Source organism: Mobula hypostoma, chromosome 29 (genome assembly GCF_963921235.1).
Source record: "Mobula hypostoma chromosome 29, sMobHyp1.1, whole genome shotgun sequence".
Lineage (NCBI taxonomy): Eukaryota > Metazoa > Chordata > Chondrichthyes > Myliobatiformes > Myliobatidae > Mobula > Mobula hypostoma.
In genome coordinates this window covers 26,028,128-26,049,382 of record NC_086125.1, presented here as the reverse complement: position 1 = coordinate 26,049,382, position 21,255 = coordinate 26,028,128, and the positions used below count along the sequence as shown (strand labels likewise).

Genomic DNA, 21,255 nt, shown 5'->3' with positions numbered 1-21,255 from the left:
CGATGGAGTTGACTGAGTTCATAACTTTCTGCAGCTTATTTCGATGCAGTGCCAACCACCCGCCCTCCCCCTCCCCCCCCCCCGGGCCCCGATACCAGACAGTGATGCAGCTAGTTGGAATTCTCTCCACAGTACATCTGTAGAAATCTGCCAATCTTTGGTGACATAACAAATCTCCTTCAACTTCTAATGAAATATAGCCACTGTTGTTTGTTCTTTATAACTGCATTGATATGCTGAACTGAGGACAGATCCTCACAGATGCTGACACCCAGGAACTTGAAATTGTTCATCCTTTCCACTACTGGTCCCTCGATGAAGACTAGTCTGTAAGACTGGCTCTTCTTACCCTTTCTGAAGTCCACAATCAATTCCTTGGTTTTGTCAACAATGTGCAAGGTTGTTGCGGGCACACTACTCAACTAGTTGATCTATCTTGCTTCTGTATGCCTTTTCGTCACCACCTGAAGTTCTGCCAACAATGGCTGGGCCGTCAGCAAATTTACAGATGGAATTTGAGCTGTGCCTAGCCACACAGTCATGGGTGTAGAGAGACTAGAACAATGGGCTAAGCACACTTCTTGAGGTGTGCCAGTGTTAATTATTAGCAGGGTGGAGATGTTATTTCTGATCCGCAGACGGGTTTTCCAGTGAGGAAACAGAGGATCCAGTTGCAGAGGGAGGTACAGAGGCCCAGGTTTTGCAGCTTTTTGATCAGAAATGTAGGAATGATTGTGTTAAACGCTGAGCTGTAGTCAATGAACAGCAGCCTGACACAAGTATTATATCGTTCAGGTGATCCAATGACTGCAGAACTATTGTGGTGATAGGCAAATTGCAAGGGGTTCGGGTTTTGTTTAGCAGGAGTTGATTCCAGGCAAAATCAGCCTCTCAAAGCACTTCATCACGGTAGATGTGAATGCTTCTGCATACTCGTTAAGGCAGCTCACCCTGCTCTTCTTGGGCCCTGGCGTGAGTGTTGCCCTTTTGAAGCAGGTGGGAACTTCTGCCTGTGGCAATGAGAGACTGAAAACATCTTTGAACACACCTGCTGGTTGGTTGGTACAGGTTTTCAGAGCCCTACCAGGTATACCATCAGGGTCTGTTGCCTTGCGAGGATTCACCCTCTTGAAAAACTTTCTGATGTCAGCCTCCGAAACATTAATCACAGGGTCACCAGATGCTGCACAGATCCTTATAGCTGTAGTTTTATTCTTCTTTTCAAAGCGAGCATAACAGGCATTCTCATCTGGGAGTGAAGCATCACAACTACTCATGTTAGGCTTCACTTTATAGGAAGTAATAGACTGCAAACCCTACCAGAGTTGACGTGCATTCGATTTTGCCTCCAACCCCTCAATTGGAATTGTTCTTTTGCTCGAGATAGCCCTCTGCAAGTCGTACCGGTACTTCATGTATAGTCCTGGATCACCAGTGTTGAATGCCACAGATCTATCCCTCAGCAGACTATGATTCTCTTAGTTCATCCATGACTTCTGATTCAGGTATGTATGTATGTTCCCGTAGGCACACATTCATCTACACAAGTTTTAATGAAGTCAGTGACAACTGTGGCACATCCATTCAGACTCTAAGATTAATCCCCGAATACTGCCCAGTCCGCTGACTCAAAGCAATCCTGTAAGCACTCCTCCATCTCCCTTGTCCATTCCTTCTTGGTCCTCTCTACTGGTGCTGCCTATACTCAAGGAGTACAAGTACAGCTAGGTGATCAGACTTTCCAAAGTGTGGACAAGGGATGGCACAGTAAGCGTTTGTGATGGTAGTATAACAGTGGTCCAGTGTGTGGGATCCTCTTGTTCCACAAGTGACAAGCTGGTGATAATTAGTTAGGGACTTTTTCAAGCTAGCCTAGTTAAAATGTCCCAAAAATGGTGGAAAAAGTATCAGGGTGCGCTGTTTCATGCCTGTTGACTACATTGCTCATTTTATTTTCAGCCTGTTTGATACGGGCCTGAGATGGAATATACACCACTACCAAGACGATGGCTGAAAACCTCACAGCAGGTAAAATGGATGACAGTTGATCTAGATGTTCCAAGGCAGGAGGGCACAACTAGGAAAGAACCACATCTGTGTACCACACGGAGTTAACTGTAAAACATACTCCACTTTCTCTGCCTTTGAAAGGCTCAGCAGTCCTATATTGGTAGTGACTCATGAAGCATGTATCACTGCATCCAGAATGGCAGAGGACAACCAAGATTCTGTGAAATAGTCTCAGATGTCCCTCTGGCACAGCAATCTTGCTCTGAGGTTTTTGATTTTATTTTCCAGAGACTGTCTGTTTGCCAGCAGAACAGGTGGTAGCGGAAGTTGAACCACCTTCTCCGCAGACTTGCACTGAACTGTGAAGCAGCAGTTTAACAAGCCATTCTGTTCTGCCTTGTCATTGAGAAGAACGGATTTTATGCAGTTTATTTAACATAATCATATCCACAGAATGTAAAACCTGAATGGAGATTCTGCAGATACTGGAGCAACATGCAGAAAATGCTGGACGAACTCAGTACGTTAGGCAGCATCTATGGAGGGAAATGAAGATGAATCTTGACTTGAAAAATCCACTGTTCATATCCCTCACTAGATGTAGAGTTCTTCCAGCATTTTGCGTGTGTGTGTGTGTGTGTGTGTTGCTCTAGTTAGCAGCACACTTGCCCGAAAAGAAGTTTGTGGTTAAAGTGCTGTTGCAGAGATTTGAGCACAAAACCATGGCTAGCAACTGAATACAGACTAGCAAGAGTTTTCCAGATGAGACATGGAAACACACTGCAATCAGATGGATGCAGCTGATCCCATGGCATTATTTCAAACAGCAAGCAAGTCTCCCTGGCATCCCGGCTAATAGTTTATCCCTTGTTTAGCATTATTGTTGAGTATGGTCATAATCATGATATTTGAGACTTTTCTAAACACAAATTAGATCTTTGGTTTCCTATACTACAAGAGCAAATTAGCAAGAATATTTTGCTAGCTACAAAACAACAGATCTATCTTAAATACTGAAAAGAACAGCAAACCAAAAAAAAACTTCAATTTTGGAGCCATTGGTAGTATTCCTGACTGCAGAATTCAGAACTAATTCTGCCCAAGGTGAGGAACAGAGTAATAGGCACGACAGGGCTGGGAAGCTCCCAAAAACGATGGAGGTCTAGACTCCAGGCATGACCCAATCCTCCAGGGGTTCCTGACATTAGTAGGCACCTCAGAGAATTTACAAATGCACTGTTGAAAGTGACCTGACTGGCCTAGTACGGCAGTTCTAATGAACAACAGCGCAGAAAATAGTGGACACAGCCAGGTCTATCATGGGCATAATCCTCCCCTCCACTGACAGCATCAACAAAAGGCGCTGGTTTTAGAAGGAAGCATCTATCATTAAGAATCCCCGCCAACTGGACCATGCATTTTTTCTGTTGCTACTGTCAAGCAAGACATACAGAAGTGTGAAGTCCCACACCACCAGGCTCAGGAGCAGCTACTTTACTATAACAATCAGGTCTGCACTACCTCAGCAATGGAACACTACTGACTGCCTCTTGCACTACCATGGACTTGTCTCCGATTGGGATTTTGTTTTGCACAGACAACTTCTCTCTTCACTGTCAAATATAATTTATGTCCTGTATGTTGTCTGTGCCTACATGCCTGTGATGCTGCTGCACATTTTTCCACTGTACCCGTACCTCACCATACTTATGCATATGGCATTAAACTCAACTTGACTTTTGAATAAATTGAAACCACAGTACTCCCCCCACCCCCCCAACATTCCAAGTATTAGCTGTCATTTGGATAGAGTAGGTCAGAGGATACAATATTTGGTCAAGTGCACAAAGCATTCCCAGGAAGTGCGATGACAGAAGTCAGTAGGGAAAATAAACAGAGCTGTGCCACCCTTACCGATCAGCACCTCCCATTTGTTTTCGGTGGCCTTTGTAACTTCATACGCACAGCGCATCTCTGACATGGCGATGCCTCCGATAACAAAAACAATAAGTCGGGGTCCGGTTCTGTACTCTGTTGGGGTCTTGCTCTTATGCCAGTGACCAAAGCGGGCGCTGAAGGTGGAAGAAATACCAACTTTAGTTAAGGATTCCTCACATGCTATCAATGGAAGCATTGCTTTAGAACTGTGAAATACACACACAAAATCTAAAGCTTCATGAATGCAAGATTTAAGCCTTCAACTGGCAGCAGGCACAGCTGGCACTGTCAGCACCTACTGCCTACACTCAACTGTCCAGGGACGTGCTTGGTACAACTGAAGCCAATTAAAAGAGGGTGGTACAATAGTGTAACACTTTACAGTACAAGCAATCTGGGTTAGATTCCGCTAGTCTGTAAGGAGTTTATACATTCTCCCTATGAACGTTGTCCTCCCACATTCCAAAGGCATGCAGTTAGGATTAGACATACAGTTAGGACTAACAACTGAGGCCAGTTAAAAAGTGCTGCACAGTAGCATAGCACTTCGTATAACATCTTACAGCACTGTCGGACTGGGTTCTATTCCTCCATTGTCTGTAAGGAGTTCTTCATATATGGTTTGCTCCCACACTCCAAACTCACTATGGGTTAGTGGCTCTCAGTATGATACACTGGTGACACTTACAGACTGCCCCCCCCCCACCGCCTCCCAGCACATCCTCAGATTGTGTTGGTCATAGATACAAATGAGACATCTCACTGTATACTTTAATGTACACGTGACAAATAAAGCTGATCTTTTAAAAACTATCAACTCTCTTGGTCCGTTGTTAGTTAAGACTGGAGCTACATACAGTTCTGGCAGGATAAGATGACTCCCCAAACAAATGGGCGCTTTAGCAACATGACAACTCGGTTTCAAATTAAATACTTCAGCACAAGTTCTAATGCTGACATATGAACTCCTGACAATTATACTTTCAGGTCTATGATTAACAAATCCATCTCCACATTATGTTAGCTTCACAGACACAAAACTATTCACACAGTATCTTCATAGGGGAGAAGAGGGTACTTTACTGGTCAATCTGTGCAACAAATCCCACCACTGATTTGGGATTTCCACCCAATAAGTTAATGTCAGTATTGATCACTTACCTCACTGCTGGCTGAGTGGCAGTTGTTGGAGTGGGGTCTGAGACAAATGGCCACTGCTTTTTGCAAAGTTTTTCCTCTGTGGCATCCTGTGAAAACCACAAGTGATTACACAAAAGTACACGAATGACTGACTCTCATGAATGGTCCTAAACCCAGCTGCAAAAGGAGGGTTGGGCACGGGACTAGCAACCCCATCCCGTTTTTAAAAAAAAAACCCAGTGTTTCAGAAAAACCAGCAGAAGCTCAAAAGACCTCATCCCTAGGAGAGGAAGGATATACCAAGAGGTGGTATACCTAGAGACAACGTGAAAGACTGGCCTAGGAGAGAGGACTATTGTGGTGGCTTAAACTCATCACTACAAACATTAGATTTGGACTGATTAATATTCTTTCAGATACAAAGTAAACTATATTAATCAGGATGGTAAACTATATTAATCAGGATGAACAGCATACAGATATTATGAACTGTGGCAACTTTCTTGATGACATGAATATTCAAAAGATTTACAGCTGCAACATTTCTAAGAATTCACATTTTAATGCCTGTTCGCCTGGTTGATTAGGTCAAGACATATACCCTCTGCATCTTTGTGATTCGTGGCACAAGCTTGTACACCATGGAAATACCATCATTTTATACTGCAAGTCAGGTAGATTGTAGCATTTATTTCACCATACCTCTAAGCCAGAACAAATTTCTGGAGGAACTCAGAGGGTCAGATGGCATCTGTAGAGGGAAATGGACAGCTGGCATTTTGGGTTGAGACCCTTCATCTGGACTGAAAGAAGTCACTGTTTCCACTCTCCCCTCCTTCATCTGCCCATCACCCCTCATCACCAGGATCCACCTGATGCTTGTCAGCATCTGCCCCACCCATTCCCCTCACCTTATATTGGCCAACTCTCCCATACCCTTTTAGTCCAGTTAAAGGGTCCTGATCCAAATTATTAACTGTCCACTTTCCCCTTCAAATGCTACCCGAGCTCCCCCAGCAGTTTGCTTTGTTTGCTCCAGACTGCAGCATTTGCAGTTTCCAGTGTCACCATACCTCCATAATATCTTTAATGACTGGTGTCCACCTGGAGAGCTGGTACGTTGACTCTGTCCTTACTTTTCTTTCCACTTTTGACTTTGATGGTGATCCAGTCTGAAAATGAAGTTAAAAAAGATATTATCTAATTTCAGCAGATCAGCATTTCATATCTTTTAACATATCTACAAAACACATCATTGTGCTGAGTTCTTTCAGCATTTTTGTGTGTTGCTCCATTCTGCAGCCTTTCTAGTGTCTCCATCTTGCTGAAGAGGTACGCTCACAGTGAAAGGAACACACATGCATGAATTGTTACGATATTTAGATTCCTCCAACCAGGGAGTCTCTTCTATTTCCAAATCAATGAAGAATGATTTTCATCAGACTCATCAGTATCTAAAGTCTTGATAAGCAAAGATGCAGTGCTCCAGTAACTTCTCCCCTTCTCTATTTTTCCATTCCCCATTCTGACTCCTCCTTACCCCTTCCTTCTCTTCTTTTCAACTGCCTGTCACTTCCCTCTGGTGCACCACCTCCTATCAAATCCCTTCTTCTTCAGCCCTTTACCTTTTCCACTTATCACCTCCCAGCTTCTCACATCATACACCCTCTGCCACCCACTCACCTCTTCCCTCATCTGGTCTCACCTATCACCAGCTTGTACTCCTTCCTCCCCTCCTGACTTATTCTGGCTTTCCCACCCCTCCCCCCAGTCTTTCCAGTCCTGATGAAGGGTCTTGGCACGAAACACTAATGGCTTATTCTCCTCCAGACGCTGCCCTGACCTGTTGAGTTGCTCCAGTATTGTCTGTTGCTCTGGATTTTCAGCATCTACAGAATCACTTGTGGTTAAGAGCTCCAAATTCTTTTCCATTATCAAAGGTGACCTGTTCATTACTCATCTCCACTCTTACCAGGAGAAATCTTAGTTCTTGTTCCTGTATTCTCCAAACTAAAGTTACCCAATGTTTCATCTACTTCTTCCCCAATTTCCAGAAGTAACTGAAACATCGCAGATTAATGACTTGATGGAGGTGTACAGGGTAGAGTGGATAACCTGTGCCTTTTTCCAAGGGGGCATAATTTTAAGGAGATTAGAGGAAAGGATAGGGGCAGATGCCAGAGGTGTTTTTTTAAATATATATACACAGTGGTGGGTGCATTGAACGTTTTGCCAGCAGTAGTAGCAGAGGCAGATACATTAGAGACATTGATGTAAATGGAAAAATGGGGTGTTATGTGGGAGGGAAGGAATAGATTGATCTTAGAGTAGGTTTAAAAAGTTGGCACAATGTTGTAAGGGCCCGTATGTGCTGTACTGTTCCTTGTCACATCAAGGATCCTTTTAATAAGCTGAAACTCCTATTTCTCTCTCCACAGATGCTGCCTGGCCTGCTGAATGTTTCCAGCATTATGTCCTGATGTATACAAATACAAAACAGAAGAGGTCCCATCTTGAAGCACAACACTAGCAAACACAGCTAAAAGTACCCAAAATATAGCTGAATGTGTGTAAAGTTGGACAGTGATATCTATTATCACTTCACTATGTACAATAATAAAAATCAGTTATACTTGATAATGTTAACTCACACCCAATTATATTTCTAAAACATATTGAACAAAAACAATTAAGAATTTAATTTGAGGCAAGTAGCTAGATTTTGTTTCCAGTCATTGTAACTATGACTGAAAACAAAACTGAACTACAGTCAATTCAGGTAATATGTACCTCAGTTATGATGGTAGTATCTAGCTTCTGAATATTATGGATGATACTGCTGTCTTCCTGGATGTTTGCGTGCTGTACAAGTTTGGCGATGTTCTCCTCCGTGATCCCTGAAAAACCAAAGACCAAATTCACTTCCAGGAATTATACAATTGATTACAGGAATTATACAATTAAGTACCCACTATGGCGTAACACACAACGTTATTAGCAACACACAGAAAATGCTGGAGAAACTCAGCAGGTCGAACAGCATCTATGGAGGGGAATAAACAGTTGAGGTTTTGGGCTGAGAAGACCCTTTATCAGGTCTGGAAAAGCCCGAACAAGGTGTGTGGTTGGGGGTGGGGGAAAGAGAGAGAGGACAAGGGAAGGACTACAAACTGGCAGATGATAGGTGATACTAAGTGATGGGGAAAGGATGTGTGGGGGGAGGGTTGTTAAGAAAGTTGCTGGAAGGTGATTAGTAGAAGAGGTAAAGGGTTGAAGGAGGATTCTAACAGGAGAGGACAGTGAACCATGGGAGAAAGGGAAGGAGGGGGGAAGGGGAGGAAACAGACAGAGAGGTGGGTAGGTGAGAAGGTAACCAAAAAGGGGAATGGAACAAGAGAGAAGGAAGGAGGGAGGAGAAATTGATACAAGTTGGAGGAATCAATGATCATGCTATCAGGTTGGAGAATATCTTGATGGAATATGAGGTGCTGCTCCTTCAGCCTGAGTTTGGCCTCATCACGGCAGCAGAGGCAGCCATGGACCCCACCCAAAATGCCTGACTTGCCGAGTTCCTCCAGCATTTTGTGTGTGTTGCTCTAGATTTCCAGCATATTCAGAACCTCTTGTACTTATGAAACATTATTACCTTGGTTCTATAACAAGACTTTATTCTGAGTACAAAGATCTATGTTAACATTTGAGGGCAGTTTGGAGGGAGTGCACCTTTTGGATAAGTGCCATCTTGTCAACTGAGTGTAATGATAGTAATGGCTCCTCTGAAGTGCAATGAGGCCCTCCGTTGGTCAGGAGTTGACCATGGATGTTGCGCCCTAGTTGTCTATGTGATATGCGAGCCAGTACGCCAGCTAGGACAGTATGGTATGGAGAGCAAGCCGTTCCCAAACAGCGCTCCCTCTCTCCACACAGCCGATGAATCCAAAGTAATAGTAGAGACCGATAGCTTGGCACCAGTGGTATCACAGGAGTTGCCAGTCAGCATGGAACTCAACTTAGAAACTCCAGCTCTGGATTTTTCCTTGGAGTTTACTCCTGAAGCTTTCCTCATAAATGGGCATAGCTGTAAGGCAGCGGAGGTTTGAGATCAGAGATTTTCTTCTCCTAGATGAGTTGCCAACTACAGCTGCCAAGCACCATCTACCCAAAGTGAACGGTTTTAAAGGGACAGTAACCCACCTTTGCCCCTTCTCCTGTCTGTAGAAATGGTTGTACTGGGCTTAGTAGCTAAGCCACATATGAAGTCCAGGAGTTGGACTTAAGTAACAGAGGCTATTTGAGACACACACCACTGAGAACATTTAATAGGTAGTGGGACCCCGGCTATAACAATCTTAGAAAATTCTGAAGTGCTGTAAAGCTGGTTACCCCTGGCATCTCTAATCAACACTACGAGACCGCCTGCTACTTTTAAAAAAATCATATCCTGCTTTGTGGGAGCTTCCTGTACAACTTACATGTGAGCAATGACTACATTTCAAAAATATTTCAGTGGTTGTAAAATGCCTTGGGAAATCCAGAGATAAATGTTACCAGATTAATGGAAGTTTAAATAAAATATCAAAACAAAATAACATTTGTAACTTTCTCTTGCATTGCAAAATCAGGCTGGGATGCCTAGAATTTAAACTGGAATCCTGGTCCAGAAGGTGTAATGTCAAATCACTTCACCGAGGACAACACTTGCCAACATGGCACAGCCCAGCAACTACCTTATGTCATTATCTTACTGAATCTCAAACAAGGCAGCATGAGAGAAATATCACACCAGCCACTTAACAGCGGTATGTTAACTACTTTGCTGCAGACTCAAGTTCCCGGTCCCTGGCACTCAATGGGTGAAAAACAAATGACCATCACTCCACTAATCTTTCTACCAATACTTTCTACAAATCTAAGCTTTGTTTTGTGCCATTCTATAAATGGGATCTTTGTAGAACCCTGCTTTATACCCTGCAATTAAGTCTGAATGCAAGAATAAATGAACATTTTTTGGAAAAAAAATACTGCACCATTTTTGAGGAAGATATACAGAAGGATAATCCTGATCTTGTCATAGGATTTAATGTTTATATCAAGTAAAATCGGCACAATTATCTTCATTGGATCTTTGACTTTCTCTCCCTCCGAGTCCGTCCCCATTGCAAGGTCCTGTTTATAAACCACAGAGATATTGCATTAATCTTGTCTTTGAATATTCTGTTTAATTACACAGAACAACTGCAAAGAAAATTTTAATGTATTTACTAGTTTATGACTGATTCTAAGCTCCTTTGAAGTCATTTTGATCTGTCCTTTCAAAGTCAAAATAAATTAATTATCAAAGTATGTATATGTCACCACACATCAACTACCCCGAGATTCATTTTCTTGCAGGTATTTACAGGAAAATAAAGAAATACAATATAATTTATTTAATACCCCATAAACAAAGACCGACAAACATCCAATGTGCAAAAGATGATAAATTGTGCCAATAATAAATTTAAAAAGTAAATGCATAATGCTTTGTTAAAGGCAGATTGTGCCTTACGAGTCTGATTGAACTTTTTACCAGGATGTGACTAAACATGTTGATGAAGATAGAGCAGTAGATGTAGTGCATATGGATTTCACCAAGGCATTTGATAAGGTACCCCATTCAAGGCTTATTGAGAAAGTAAGGAGGTACGGGATCCAGGGAAACCTTGCTTTGTGGATCCAGAATGCAAAGAATGCACAGAAGGCAAAAGAGTAGTTGTAGACGGGTCATATTCTGCATGGAGGTCGGTGACCAGTGGTGTGCCTCAGGGATCTGTTTTGGGACCCCTTCTCTTCGTGATTTTTATAAACAAGCTGGATGAGGAAGTGGAGGGATGGGTTAATAAATTTGCTGATGACACAAAGGTTGGGGGTGTTGTGGACAGTGTGGAGGGCTGTCAGAAATAACAGAAGGAAACTGATAGATGCAAAACTGGGCTGAGAAGTGGCAGATGGAGTTCGACCCGGATAAGTGTGAGATGGTTCATTTTGATAGGTCAAGTATGACGACAGCGGATAGTATTAATGTTAACACTCTTGGCAGTGTGGAGGATCAGAGGGATCTTGGGGTTTGAGTCCATAGGACACTCAAAGCTGCTGCGCAGGATGACTCTGTGGTTAAAGCGGCATACAGTGCATTGGTCCTCATCAACCGTGGGATTGAGTTTAAGAGCTGAGAGGTAATGTTACAGCTATACAGGACCCTAGACAGACTCCATTTGGAGTACTGTGCTCAGTTCTGGTCACCTCACTACAGGAAGGATGTGGAAACTATAACAAGGGTGCAGAGGACATTTACAAGGATGTTGCCTGGATTGGGGAGCATGCCTTATGAGAACAAGTTGAGCAAAACCAGCCTTTTCTCCTTGCAGCGAAGGAGGATGAGAGGTGACCTGCTAGAGATGTTTAAGATGATGAGAGGCATTGATCGTGTGGATAGTCAGAGGCTTTTTCCCAGGGCTGAAATGGCTAAAATGGGAGGGCAGTTTTAAGGTGATTGGAAGTAGGTACAGAGCAGATATCAGGGGTAAGTTTTTTTTAAACACGCAGAGAATGCTGAGTGCGTGGAATGGGCAGCTGGTGGTGGAGCTGGATACGATAGGATCTTTTAAGAGATTCCTGGATAGGTACATGGAGCTTAGAAAAATAGAGGGCTATGGGTAACCCTAGGTAATTTCTAAAGTACGTACGTGTTCAGCACAGCATTGTGGGCCAAAGGGCCTGTATTGTGCTGTAGGTTTTCTATGTTTCTATGAAATACTGATGATATGAGCTGTAGAGTGCTTGAAAGTTAGTCTACAGGTTGTGGAGTGAGTTCAGTGTTAAAGTGAATGAATTTATCCGGTACCATTATTGTCACTGAGAATGAATCAATAATATTAACTCCAGTAACACATGCTGTCAATGATCTGACCTGTTCCACTTTGCACATCTTCTCCACTGTGCCTTTGAAGTGCTTCATACAGTCCTCAACCAGGTGTAAATGCATTGAGTACTGGAAGGGAAAGAGGTTGTTACTGTCAAGGTGATGCAAATAACTAAAACATCAGGATGGGGTCGGTGGACAAAGACAAAAGATACTGACTATGCCTCTCATAACTTTATAAAAATCTCCCCCCAGCCTCCACCGCTCCAGAGAAAACAACCAAAGTTTATGCAATCTCTCCTTATAGCTTATGCCCTCTAATCTAGGTAGCATTCTGATAAACCTCTTCTGTACCCTCTCCAAAGCCTGAACATTCCTCCTATAACGGAGGTGACAAGAACTGAATGCAATATTTCCGATGCAGCCTAACTAAAACCTTTTAACTCCCGATTCTTGAACACAATTCCTTGACAAGTAAAGACAAGCATGCAATATGGCTTACTTTACCATCCTACCACCCCATGTAGCCACTTTCAAGGAGCTATAGACTTTGACCTTAAGATCCCTCTGCATAACAACACTGCTAAGGGTCTTACCCATTAACAGAATACTGTCCCTTTACATCCGATCTCTCAAAGCGTAACCTGGACAGGTTGAAAGTGTTCTTATGACATTTAAAAGTTGGACAATCACTTAAAAGTCCTTATGCACTTCACTTTTAAATGACTGTTCCCCTTATTTTGTAACTATGTCCCCTCACTTAAGATTCTTTCAATCATGGAAACAACTCAGCACTTACACAAGAGATCCTGCAGTTGCTGAAAATCTTGAACATAAAGTGCTGCAGCAACTCACCAGCTCAGGTAGCATTAATGGAGGGGAATAAACAGTAGACATTTTGGGTGGAGACCCTTCATCAGGACTCAACATCTACCCTGTGCTGTTCCTCCAATAATCTTGCATATTTCAATATAATCACCCTCATCCTTCATAACTCCAAAGAATATAGATCTAAATTTCCCTAGCTGTTGGTGATAAGATAACCCTCTCATCCCAAGAATAAGCCTCGGGAATCTCCTTTGGAATGTCTCAAATGCCTTTACATCTCTATATTCTTTCTTAGATAAGATGACCAAAACTGTACAGTTCTCCAGATGTTGTGTTTGTCTATCCAGGATATTTTCATTCTGGATTTAGTTGAGATGACAGATTGCTTGATGTACATTTGCTCCTATTAATAGAAGAAAAACTGAAAACTCACTTTGCTGAGTTCCTTTTGATATTGCGGCATTTTCTTCAGTATTTGAGAAAGGTCTCGTAGATTTGCCTGAAAGAAACAGAAGTACTTTTGTCATCAGTTCCACTTCAACATTCCCTCTTCAACACAGAGGCTCCTGTGGCCTTCCCTCACACGTGATTCAACAGTGATGTTAAATTATTGATGAGTCCTTTAGGTACATGGGCCGAATTGGATTCTTTTCATTAATCCAGAGGGGCAGGGGAAGTTTTAGTAGATGGGTGGTTGATCTTGCTGAGCATTTCCTCTGACTTTCATAGTGACTCAAAACTCTTATTAACTTCTTTGATGCTTCTCCAACACCTACAGACTTGCGCCAAGTGCTTTCACAAGTTGGTGAGGAAGTTATATTCCTATTTCCAGAAAGTGCTAGAAACTCACTAACTGCGATTGGTAAAGCAGATTAAAGAATGTGTTAAACACAATGAAGCATTGGGACTTAAATTTATTATTAGCATGCTTTATGTCTCAACATTGATTTGTTGCACGTTCTTCATCTTCCATATTTAATTTCTGTGTGTAATACAAATCCTGTTCATCTGTAGATGAACCTCAAATTATTCTGATACTAAGGATTACTGTCACAAACACACATCAAGGGCATACAACTAATGTATCTCATGACAAGGCATAGATGCAGCTCAGCAAAAAAAGGTTCAAATCCTCTTCATTTACGATTAGTTATTATATTCCATTTTGATGCAAAAGTGGGGAGTGATAACATATAAAATGAATGTGCAACACTTACTCCAATAGGGGTGTGTTACTGTTTTTACCTCAAAAAAGTCACCACCCATTCCATTTTCCACTTACTTCCAGAAAATCTTTCTATTTCCTCTGATCTTACAGTCATCCATGCTGATGAAAATGTCCTTACTCTGGATAGCTCTTTCCTCTCTTGCTGGTGGCTCCCTTCAAAGTTATTATCAAAAAAATTACCACACCAATTCTGACTCTCTCCTAACAAGCTGAGTTAGAGTGATTTTAAATTTAAATTTACACTGTGCGAGAGCAGAGGTGGGGGTTCATATCAAGAGGCCATGCATCTGCTATAAACATTGAAGAAACTGAGGCTCACATTATCTGTCGTCATCCTCTTGCTTTCACAGAACGTCTTCAATAACTCTGTCACTTGCCTGTATGTGAGGATATCACAAGCTGCATGTAAGTGCACAATCTTGGACAGAACTAAGCAATCGACAGTACATCAGAACATTTATACTCGCAGTGCAGTCCCACAGGATCTAAATACAAATCAAGAGATCATTGCAGAAATACATTTGTATCTCAAGAGTTGCAATAATTGACTCACAGGACATCCAGGAAATATCATTATTGATTAAAAAATACTATCGCTATATTTTAGAAATGCAAACACGACGAATTCTGCAGATGCTGGAAGTTCAAGCAACACACATCAAAGTTGCTGGTGAACACAGCAGGCCAGGCAGCATATCCAGGAAGAGGTACAGTCGACGTTTCGGGCCGAGACCCTTCGTCAGGACTAACTGAAGGAAGAGTTAGTAAGAGATTTGAAAGTGGGAGGGGGAGGGGGAGATCCAAAATGATAGGAGAAGACAGGAGGGGGAGGGATGGAGCCAAGAGCTGGACAGGTGATTGGCAGAAGGGATATGAGAGGATCACAGGACAGGAGGCCCAGGGAGAAGGAAAAGGGGGAGGGGGGGAAAAAAACCAGAGGATGGGCAAGGGATGTAGTCAGAGGGACAGAGGGAGAAAAAGGAGAGTGAGAGAAAGAATGTGTGTATATAAATAAATAACGGATTGGGTACGAGGGGGAGGTGGGGCATTAGCGGAAGTTAGAGAAGTCAATGTTCATGCCATCAGGTTGGGGGCTACCCAGACGGAATACAAGGTGTTGTTTCCCCAACCTGAGTGTGGCTTCATCTTTACAGTAGAGGAGGCTATGGATAGAAAGGTCAGAATGGGAATGGGATGTGGAATTAAAATGTGTGGCCACTGGGAATGACACACATTCTTTCTCTCACTCTCCTTTTTCTCCCTCTGTTGCTCTGACTATACCCCTTGCCCATCCTCTGGGCTTTCCCCCCCTTCCCCTTTTCCTTCTCCCTGGGCCTCCTGTCCCATGATCCTCTCATATCCCTTTTGCCAATCACCTGTCCAGCTCTTGGCTCCATCCCTCCCCCTCCTGTCTTCTCCTATCATTTTGGATCTCCCCCTCCCCCTCTCAAATCCCTTACTAACTCTTCCTTCAGTTAGTCCTGACGAAGGGTCTCGGCCTGAAACGTCGACTGTACCTCTTCCTAGAGATGCTACCTGGCCTGCTGCGTTCACCAGCAACTTTGATGTGTGTTGCATCGATATATTTTAAGTGGTCTTTGTACTGAACAGTTATTACACAATGCTATGGGATTACCTTCTAGCCTCTAAATCTAGTTATTTTTGAAGATGAAAACTTTAGCCTAATTTGTCACATGTACATTGAAACATACAGTGAAATGCATTGTTTATGTCAATGACCAACACAGCCTGGGGGTAGCCCACAAGTGTTGCGCTGCTTCCAGCACCAGCATAGCATGTCCCCACTTACTAACCCTACACCATATGTCTCTAGAAAGTGGCAGGAAATTGGAGCACCTGAAGGAAGCCCACATGCCACGGACAGGAAGTATAAGCTCCTTACAGACAGTGGCAGGAATCGAACCACACTCTTCCAATTGTGCTACTAAAGAATTAATACATAATTCATCCTCTTAAAATGGAAAATAAAGTCTCATTTCCTCTGGGTTATCAAGAGAATTTAAAAATTCTGTTTAGACCACAGGAAAATCTTATAATGTTGCCAAAAATAAGAACATTAAAGTCTACGAAAATTTCAGAAATCAGCTAAGGAGTACCAAGGGATTAAGGGAGTCAGCTAGCAAGAAACAAAAACAAATTTTAAGAGCTTCTAATCTACAGACATAAAAGGAATAGACTATCAATTTACACTGGATCCCCTACAGACTGAGGGAGGAAGCACTATGTTCTGATGGAGGTACTTAGATTTAGAACATTAACTGTTTCTCCTTCCACAGATGCTGTCTGACCTGAATTTTGTTTTATATCAGATTCCAGCATCTGTAGTTTTTTTTAATTTCAGGAGAAATTAGATTGGGGAATTATTGATTTGTAATTTTATATCTAATTCCTTTCCTATTGTGCATGAACCAAGCAACTCAAAAATGGATGAGAGCAGGAAATATTAGAAAAATTGTAGTATTGTTTTATTTCACAATTTTTGAACCCTTTGCAATTACCTGGTCTTCTGCATTAATTACACATAAAATGTGGTCTGATCTTCATCAAAGTCACAATAATAGACAAATACAATCTGCCTAAACTAATAACGCAAACAACTGTACTACTTGTCATTACTGAGCAGACCATTTAAACAATCGCAGTCTAGGTTCAAAACAGTATGTGAACCTCTGGGGTAACACCTTCTACAAAAGCTATTTGGAGTCAGGTGTTCCAATCAATGAGATGAGATTGGAGATGTGGGTTGTAGAGGTGCCCTGCCTTATATTAAAAAAAGACACAAAGTCAGGTTACTGACAAAGCCTGCTCTTCTCATGAAAGATCTGTTTATGTTCATCATGCTTTGATCAAAACAGTTTCAGAGGACCTTAGAAGATGAATTGTAGAGATGCATGAAGCTGCAAAAGACTACAAAAGCATTTCTAAAGAATCTGAGTGTTCATCAGTCCACAGTAAGAGAAATTGTCTACAAATGGAGGAAATTCAGTGCTGTTGCTACTCTCTCTAGGGGTGGGCATCCTGCAAAGATCACACCAAGAACAGAACATGCAATGCAGAAGGAGGTGAAAAAGAATCCAAGGGTAACAGCAAAAGACCTGCAGAAATATCTAGAATTTTCAAAATTCTCTGCTTATGCGTCCAGTACAAGAAAAACACTGAACAAGAATGGAGCTCATGGAAGGACACCACGGAGGAATTCACTGGTCTCCAAAACAAAACAAACAAACACTGCTGCACATCAAGTTTGAAAAAGACCACATAGATGTTCCACTATGCTTCTGAGACAATGTTCTGTGGACAGATGAGACAAAAGATGAATTTTTTGGCAGAAATGCACACTGCTATGTTTGGAGGAAAAAGGGCACTGCACACCAACACCAAAACCTCATCCCAACTGTGAATCATGGTGGAATGAGCATCATGGTTTGGGACTGCTTTGCTGTCTCAGGGCCTGGACAGCTTGCAATCATTGAGGGAACGATGAATTCAAAATTGTATTAGGACATTTTACAGAAGATCACCAGGGTGGCAGTCCATCACCTGAAGGTTAATACAAGTTGGATAATACCACAAGACAATGATCTGAAATACAACAGTAAATCAGCAACAGAATGCTTTAAAAACATGAAAATTTATATTTTGGAATGGCCAAGTCAAAGTCTAGACCTTGACCCAATTGAGAGGCTGTGGTGTGATCTGAAGAGGGCTGTTCATGCAAGGTAGCACAGAAATACTGATGAACTGAAACAGTTTTATATGGAGGAATGGTCTAAAATTCCTTCTCGCCATTGTGCAAATCTGATCAGCAACTGCAGGAAACCTGTGGTGGAGGTTATTGCTGCTAAAGGAATTTCTACCATTTATTAAATAAAAAGGCTCACATACTTTTCCCAGCCTGGACTGAGAATGATTAAACAATGTGTTCAATAAAGACATGAAAAGTAATTGAATGCAGCAGGTCAGGCAGCATCTATAGGAAGAGGTACAGTCCACGTTTCTGGCTGAGACCCTTCGTCAGGACTAACTGAAAGAACAGCTAGTAAGAGATTTGAAAGTGGGAGGGGGAGGGGGAGATCCAAAATGATAGGAGAAGACAGGAGGGGGAGGGATGGAGCCAAGAGCTGGACAGTTGATTGGCAAAAAGGATACGAGAGGATCATGGAACGGGAGGCCGAGGGAGAAAGAAAGGGGTGGGAGGGAAGCCCAGAGGATGGGCAATAACGGATGGGGTACGAGGGGGAGGTGGGGCATTAATGGAAGTTAGAGAAGTCGATGTTCATGCCATCAGGTTGGAGGCTACCCAGACGGAATATAAGGTGTTGTTCCTCCAACCTGAGTGTGGCTTCATCTTTACAGTAGAGGAGGCTGTGGATAGACATATTAGAATGGGAATGGGACGTGGAATTAAAATGTGTGGCCACTGGGAGATCCTGCTTTCTATGGCGGACAGAGTATAGGTGTTCAGCGAAATGGTCTCCCAGTCTGCGTCGGGTCTTGCCAATATATAGAAGGCCGCATCGGGAGCACCGGACGCAGTATATCACCCCAGCCAACTCACAGGTGATGTGTCGCCTCACCTGGAAGGACTGTCTGGGGCCCTGAATGGTGGTAAGGGAGGAAGTGTAAGGGCATGTGTAGCACTTGTTCCGCTTACACGGATAAGTGCCGGGAGGGAGATTGGTGGGGAGGAATGGGGGGAATGAATAGACAAGGGAGTCGTATAGGGAGCAATCCCTGCGGAAAGTGGGGGGGGGGGTGGGAAAGATGTGCTTGGTGGTGGGATCCCATTGGAGGTGGCAGAAATTACAGAGATTATATGTTGGACCCGGAGGCTGGTGGGGTAGTAGGTGAGAACAAGGGGAACCCTATTCCTAGTGGGGTGGCAGGAGGATGGGGTGAGAGCAGATGTGCGTGAAATGGGACAGATGCGTTTGAGAGCAGAGTGATGGTGGAGGAAGGGAAGCCCCTTTCTTTAAAAAAGGAGGACAGCTCCTTCGTCCTGGAATGAAAAGCCTCATCCTGAAAGCAGATGCGGCAGAGATGGAGAAATTGTGAGAAGGGGACAGCAATTTTGCAAGAGACAGGGTGAGAAGAGGAATAGTCCAGATAGCTGTGAGAGTCCATAGGCTTATAGTAGACATCAGTAGATAAGTGCCTCCAGAGATAGAGACAAAGATCTAGAAAGGGGAAGGAGGTGTCGGAAATGGACCAGTTAAACTTGAGGCCAGGGTGAAAGTTTGAGGCAAAGTTAATGAATTCAACCAGCTCAGCATGCGTGCAGGAAGCAGCGCCAATGCAGTCATCAATGTAGCGAAGGGAAAGTGGTGGACAGATACCAGTTTAGGTTTGGAGCATGGATTGTTCCACAAAGCCAACAAAAAGGCAGGCATAGCTGGGACCCATACAGGTGCCCATGGCTACACCTTTAGTTTGGAGGAAGTGGGAGGAGAAATTATTAAGAGTAAGGACTAATACCGCTGGATGGAGCAGAGTGGTGGTAGAGGGAAACTGATTAGGTCTGGAATCCAAAAAGAAGCGGAGAGCTTTGATACCTTCCTGGTGGGGGATGGAACTATCTAGCTCTTGGCTCTATCCTTCCCCCTCCTGTTTTCTCCTATCATTTTGGATCTCCCCCTCCCACTTTCAAGTCTCTTACTAGATCTCTTTTCAGTTAGTCCGGACGAAGGGCTTCGGCCCAAAATGTCGACTATACCTCTTCCTATAGATGCTGCCTGGCCTGCTGCGTTCACCAGCAACTTTTATATGTGTTGCTTGAAATACCAGCATCTGCAGATTTCCTCGTGTTTGCGTCTTTAAAAGTGTAATTGTTTGTGTGTTATTAGTTTAGGCAGATTGTGTTTGTCTATTATTGTGACAGATGAAAATCAGACCACATTTTATGAGTAATCAATGCAGAAAACCAGCGTGTGTCTGTGCACATGTGAATGTATATATATTTATTTTTATATATTTTTTCATTGCTAGAAGTGACTTAATTACATGGGTGTGATTATTTAGTTAGCTTTTTGCGAATGTATTCAGCCAGAGGACATGGTACTTGTGTGAAAATTCTAAGAGATATTAGGAATACATAGGAAATAACAAATATACTCAGGTTGTTAACCAAGGCATCAGGAACTGGTATGGAAACACCAATGCCCTTGAATGGAAAATCCTACAAAAAGTAGTGGTATGGCCCACTCCACTACAGGTAAAGCCCTCCTCACCATTGAGCACATCTACATGGAGTGCTCCTAGGAAAGCACTCCCCATTATCAGGGTCCCCACCATCCAGGCCATGCTCTTCATTCACTGCTGCCACCAGCAAGGTACAGGAGCCTTAGGGCTCACAGCACCAGGTTCGGGAGCAGTTATTACCCCTCAGCCATCAGGTGATTAAACCAGATGGGATAACTTCACTTACCCCATCACTGAACTGTCCCTACAACCACTGTCAAGGACTCTTCAATCTCATATTCGTTGCTTATTTATGTATTATTATATTTTTCTTTTGTATTTGCACAATGTGTTGCCTTTTACACATTGGTTGTTTGTCTGTCTTGTTGGGTGCAGTCTTTCATGGATTCTACCGTGTTTCTTGGATTTACCACGTATGCCCATAAGTCGGCTGTAAGGAGTTTGTACATTTTCCCACGACCATGTGGGTTTAGTCCGAGTTCTCCAGTTTCCTCCCATATTTCAAGGATGTATGGGTTAGTATGGCAATTAGTCACATGGGTACAATTGGATGGCCCAAGCTCGTTGGGTTGGTAGGGCCTGTTACTGCTCTATATCTCTAAATAAAAATAAATAAATCCAGAATGAGCAATGCACACCAAATGCTGGAGGAACTCAGTCATAATTTTGGGCCTAAAACTCCAACTGTTTATTTCCCTCCATAGACACTGCCTGACCTTCTGAATTCCTCCAGTATTTTGTGTTGTTCAAGACTGGCAGCATCTGTAGAGTTCTGTGTTACAGGAAATGCAGCAGAGTGTGTTAAGTTACAGAGGAAGGGCAGTGCAGCTAGACAATGACGTAGATCTTAAGGTCAATAATGACTAAATAATCTACTCCATATTAGCCAGGGCACCAGGGACAATTACCCTGCTTCTCTTAAAATAACTGAGATTTCTTGCACATCCTTGGGAGGGCAGGTAGAACCAAAAAAGTGACATTCCTACATATG

General features: G+C 42.8%; 1 protein-coding gene across 2 annotated transcripts in view; it reads right to left on the bottom strand.

Annotated features, from left to right (window-relative positions):
• Positions 1-21,255, bottom strand: part of stxbp2 (syntaxin binding protein 2) — an 89,030-nt gene that overhangs the window by 15,651 nt on the left and 52,124 nt on the right. For both annotated transcript variants that reach the window (XM_063036034.1, XM_063036035.1), the window contains exons 11-18: positions 14,365-14,422; positions 13,251-13,316; positions 12,038-12,118; positions 10,116-10,254; positions 7,879-7,985; positions 6,162-6,260; positions 5,110-5,195; positions 3,925-4,082 (exon numbers count right to left, since the gene is read on the bottom strand). In XM_063036034.1, the coding sequence (XP_062892104.1) occupies positions 3,925-4,082; positions 5,110-5,195; positions 6,162-6,260; positions 7,879-7,985; positions 10,116-10,254; positions 12,038-12,118; positions 13,251-13,316; positions 14,365-14,422 (794 nt within the window). The remainder of the gene's footprint in view (positions 1-3,924; positions 4,083-5,109; positions 5,196-6,161; positions 6,261-7,878; positions 7,986-10,115; positions 10,255-12,037; positions 12,119-13,250; positions 13,317-14,364; positions 14,423-21,255) is intronic.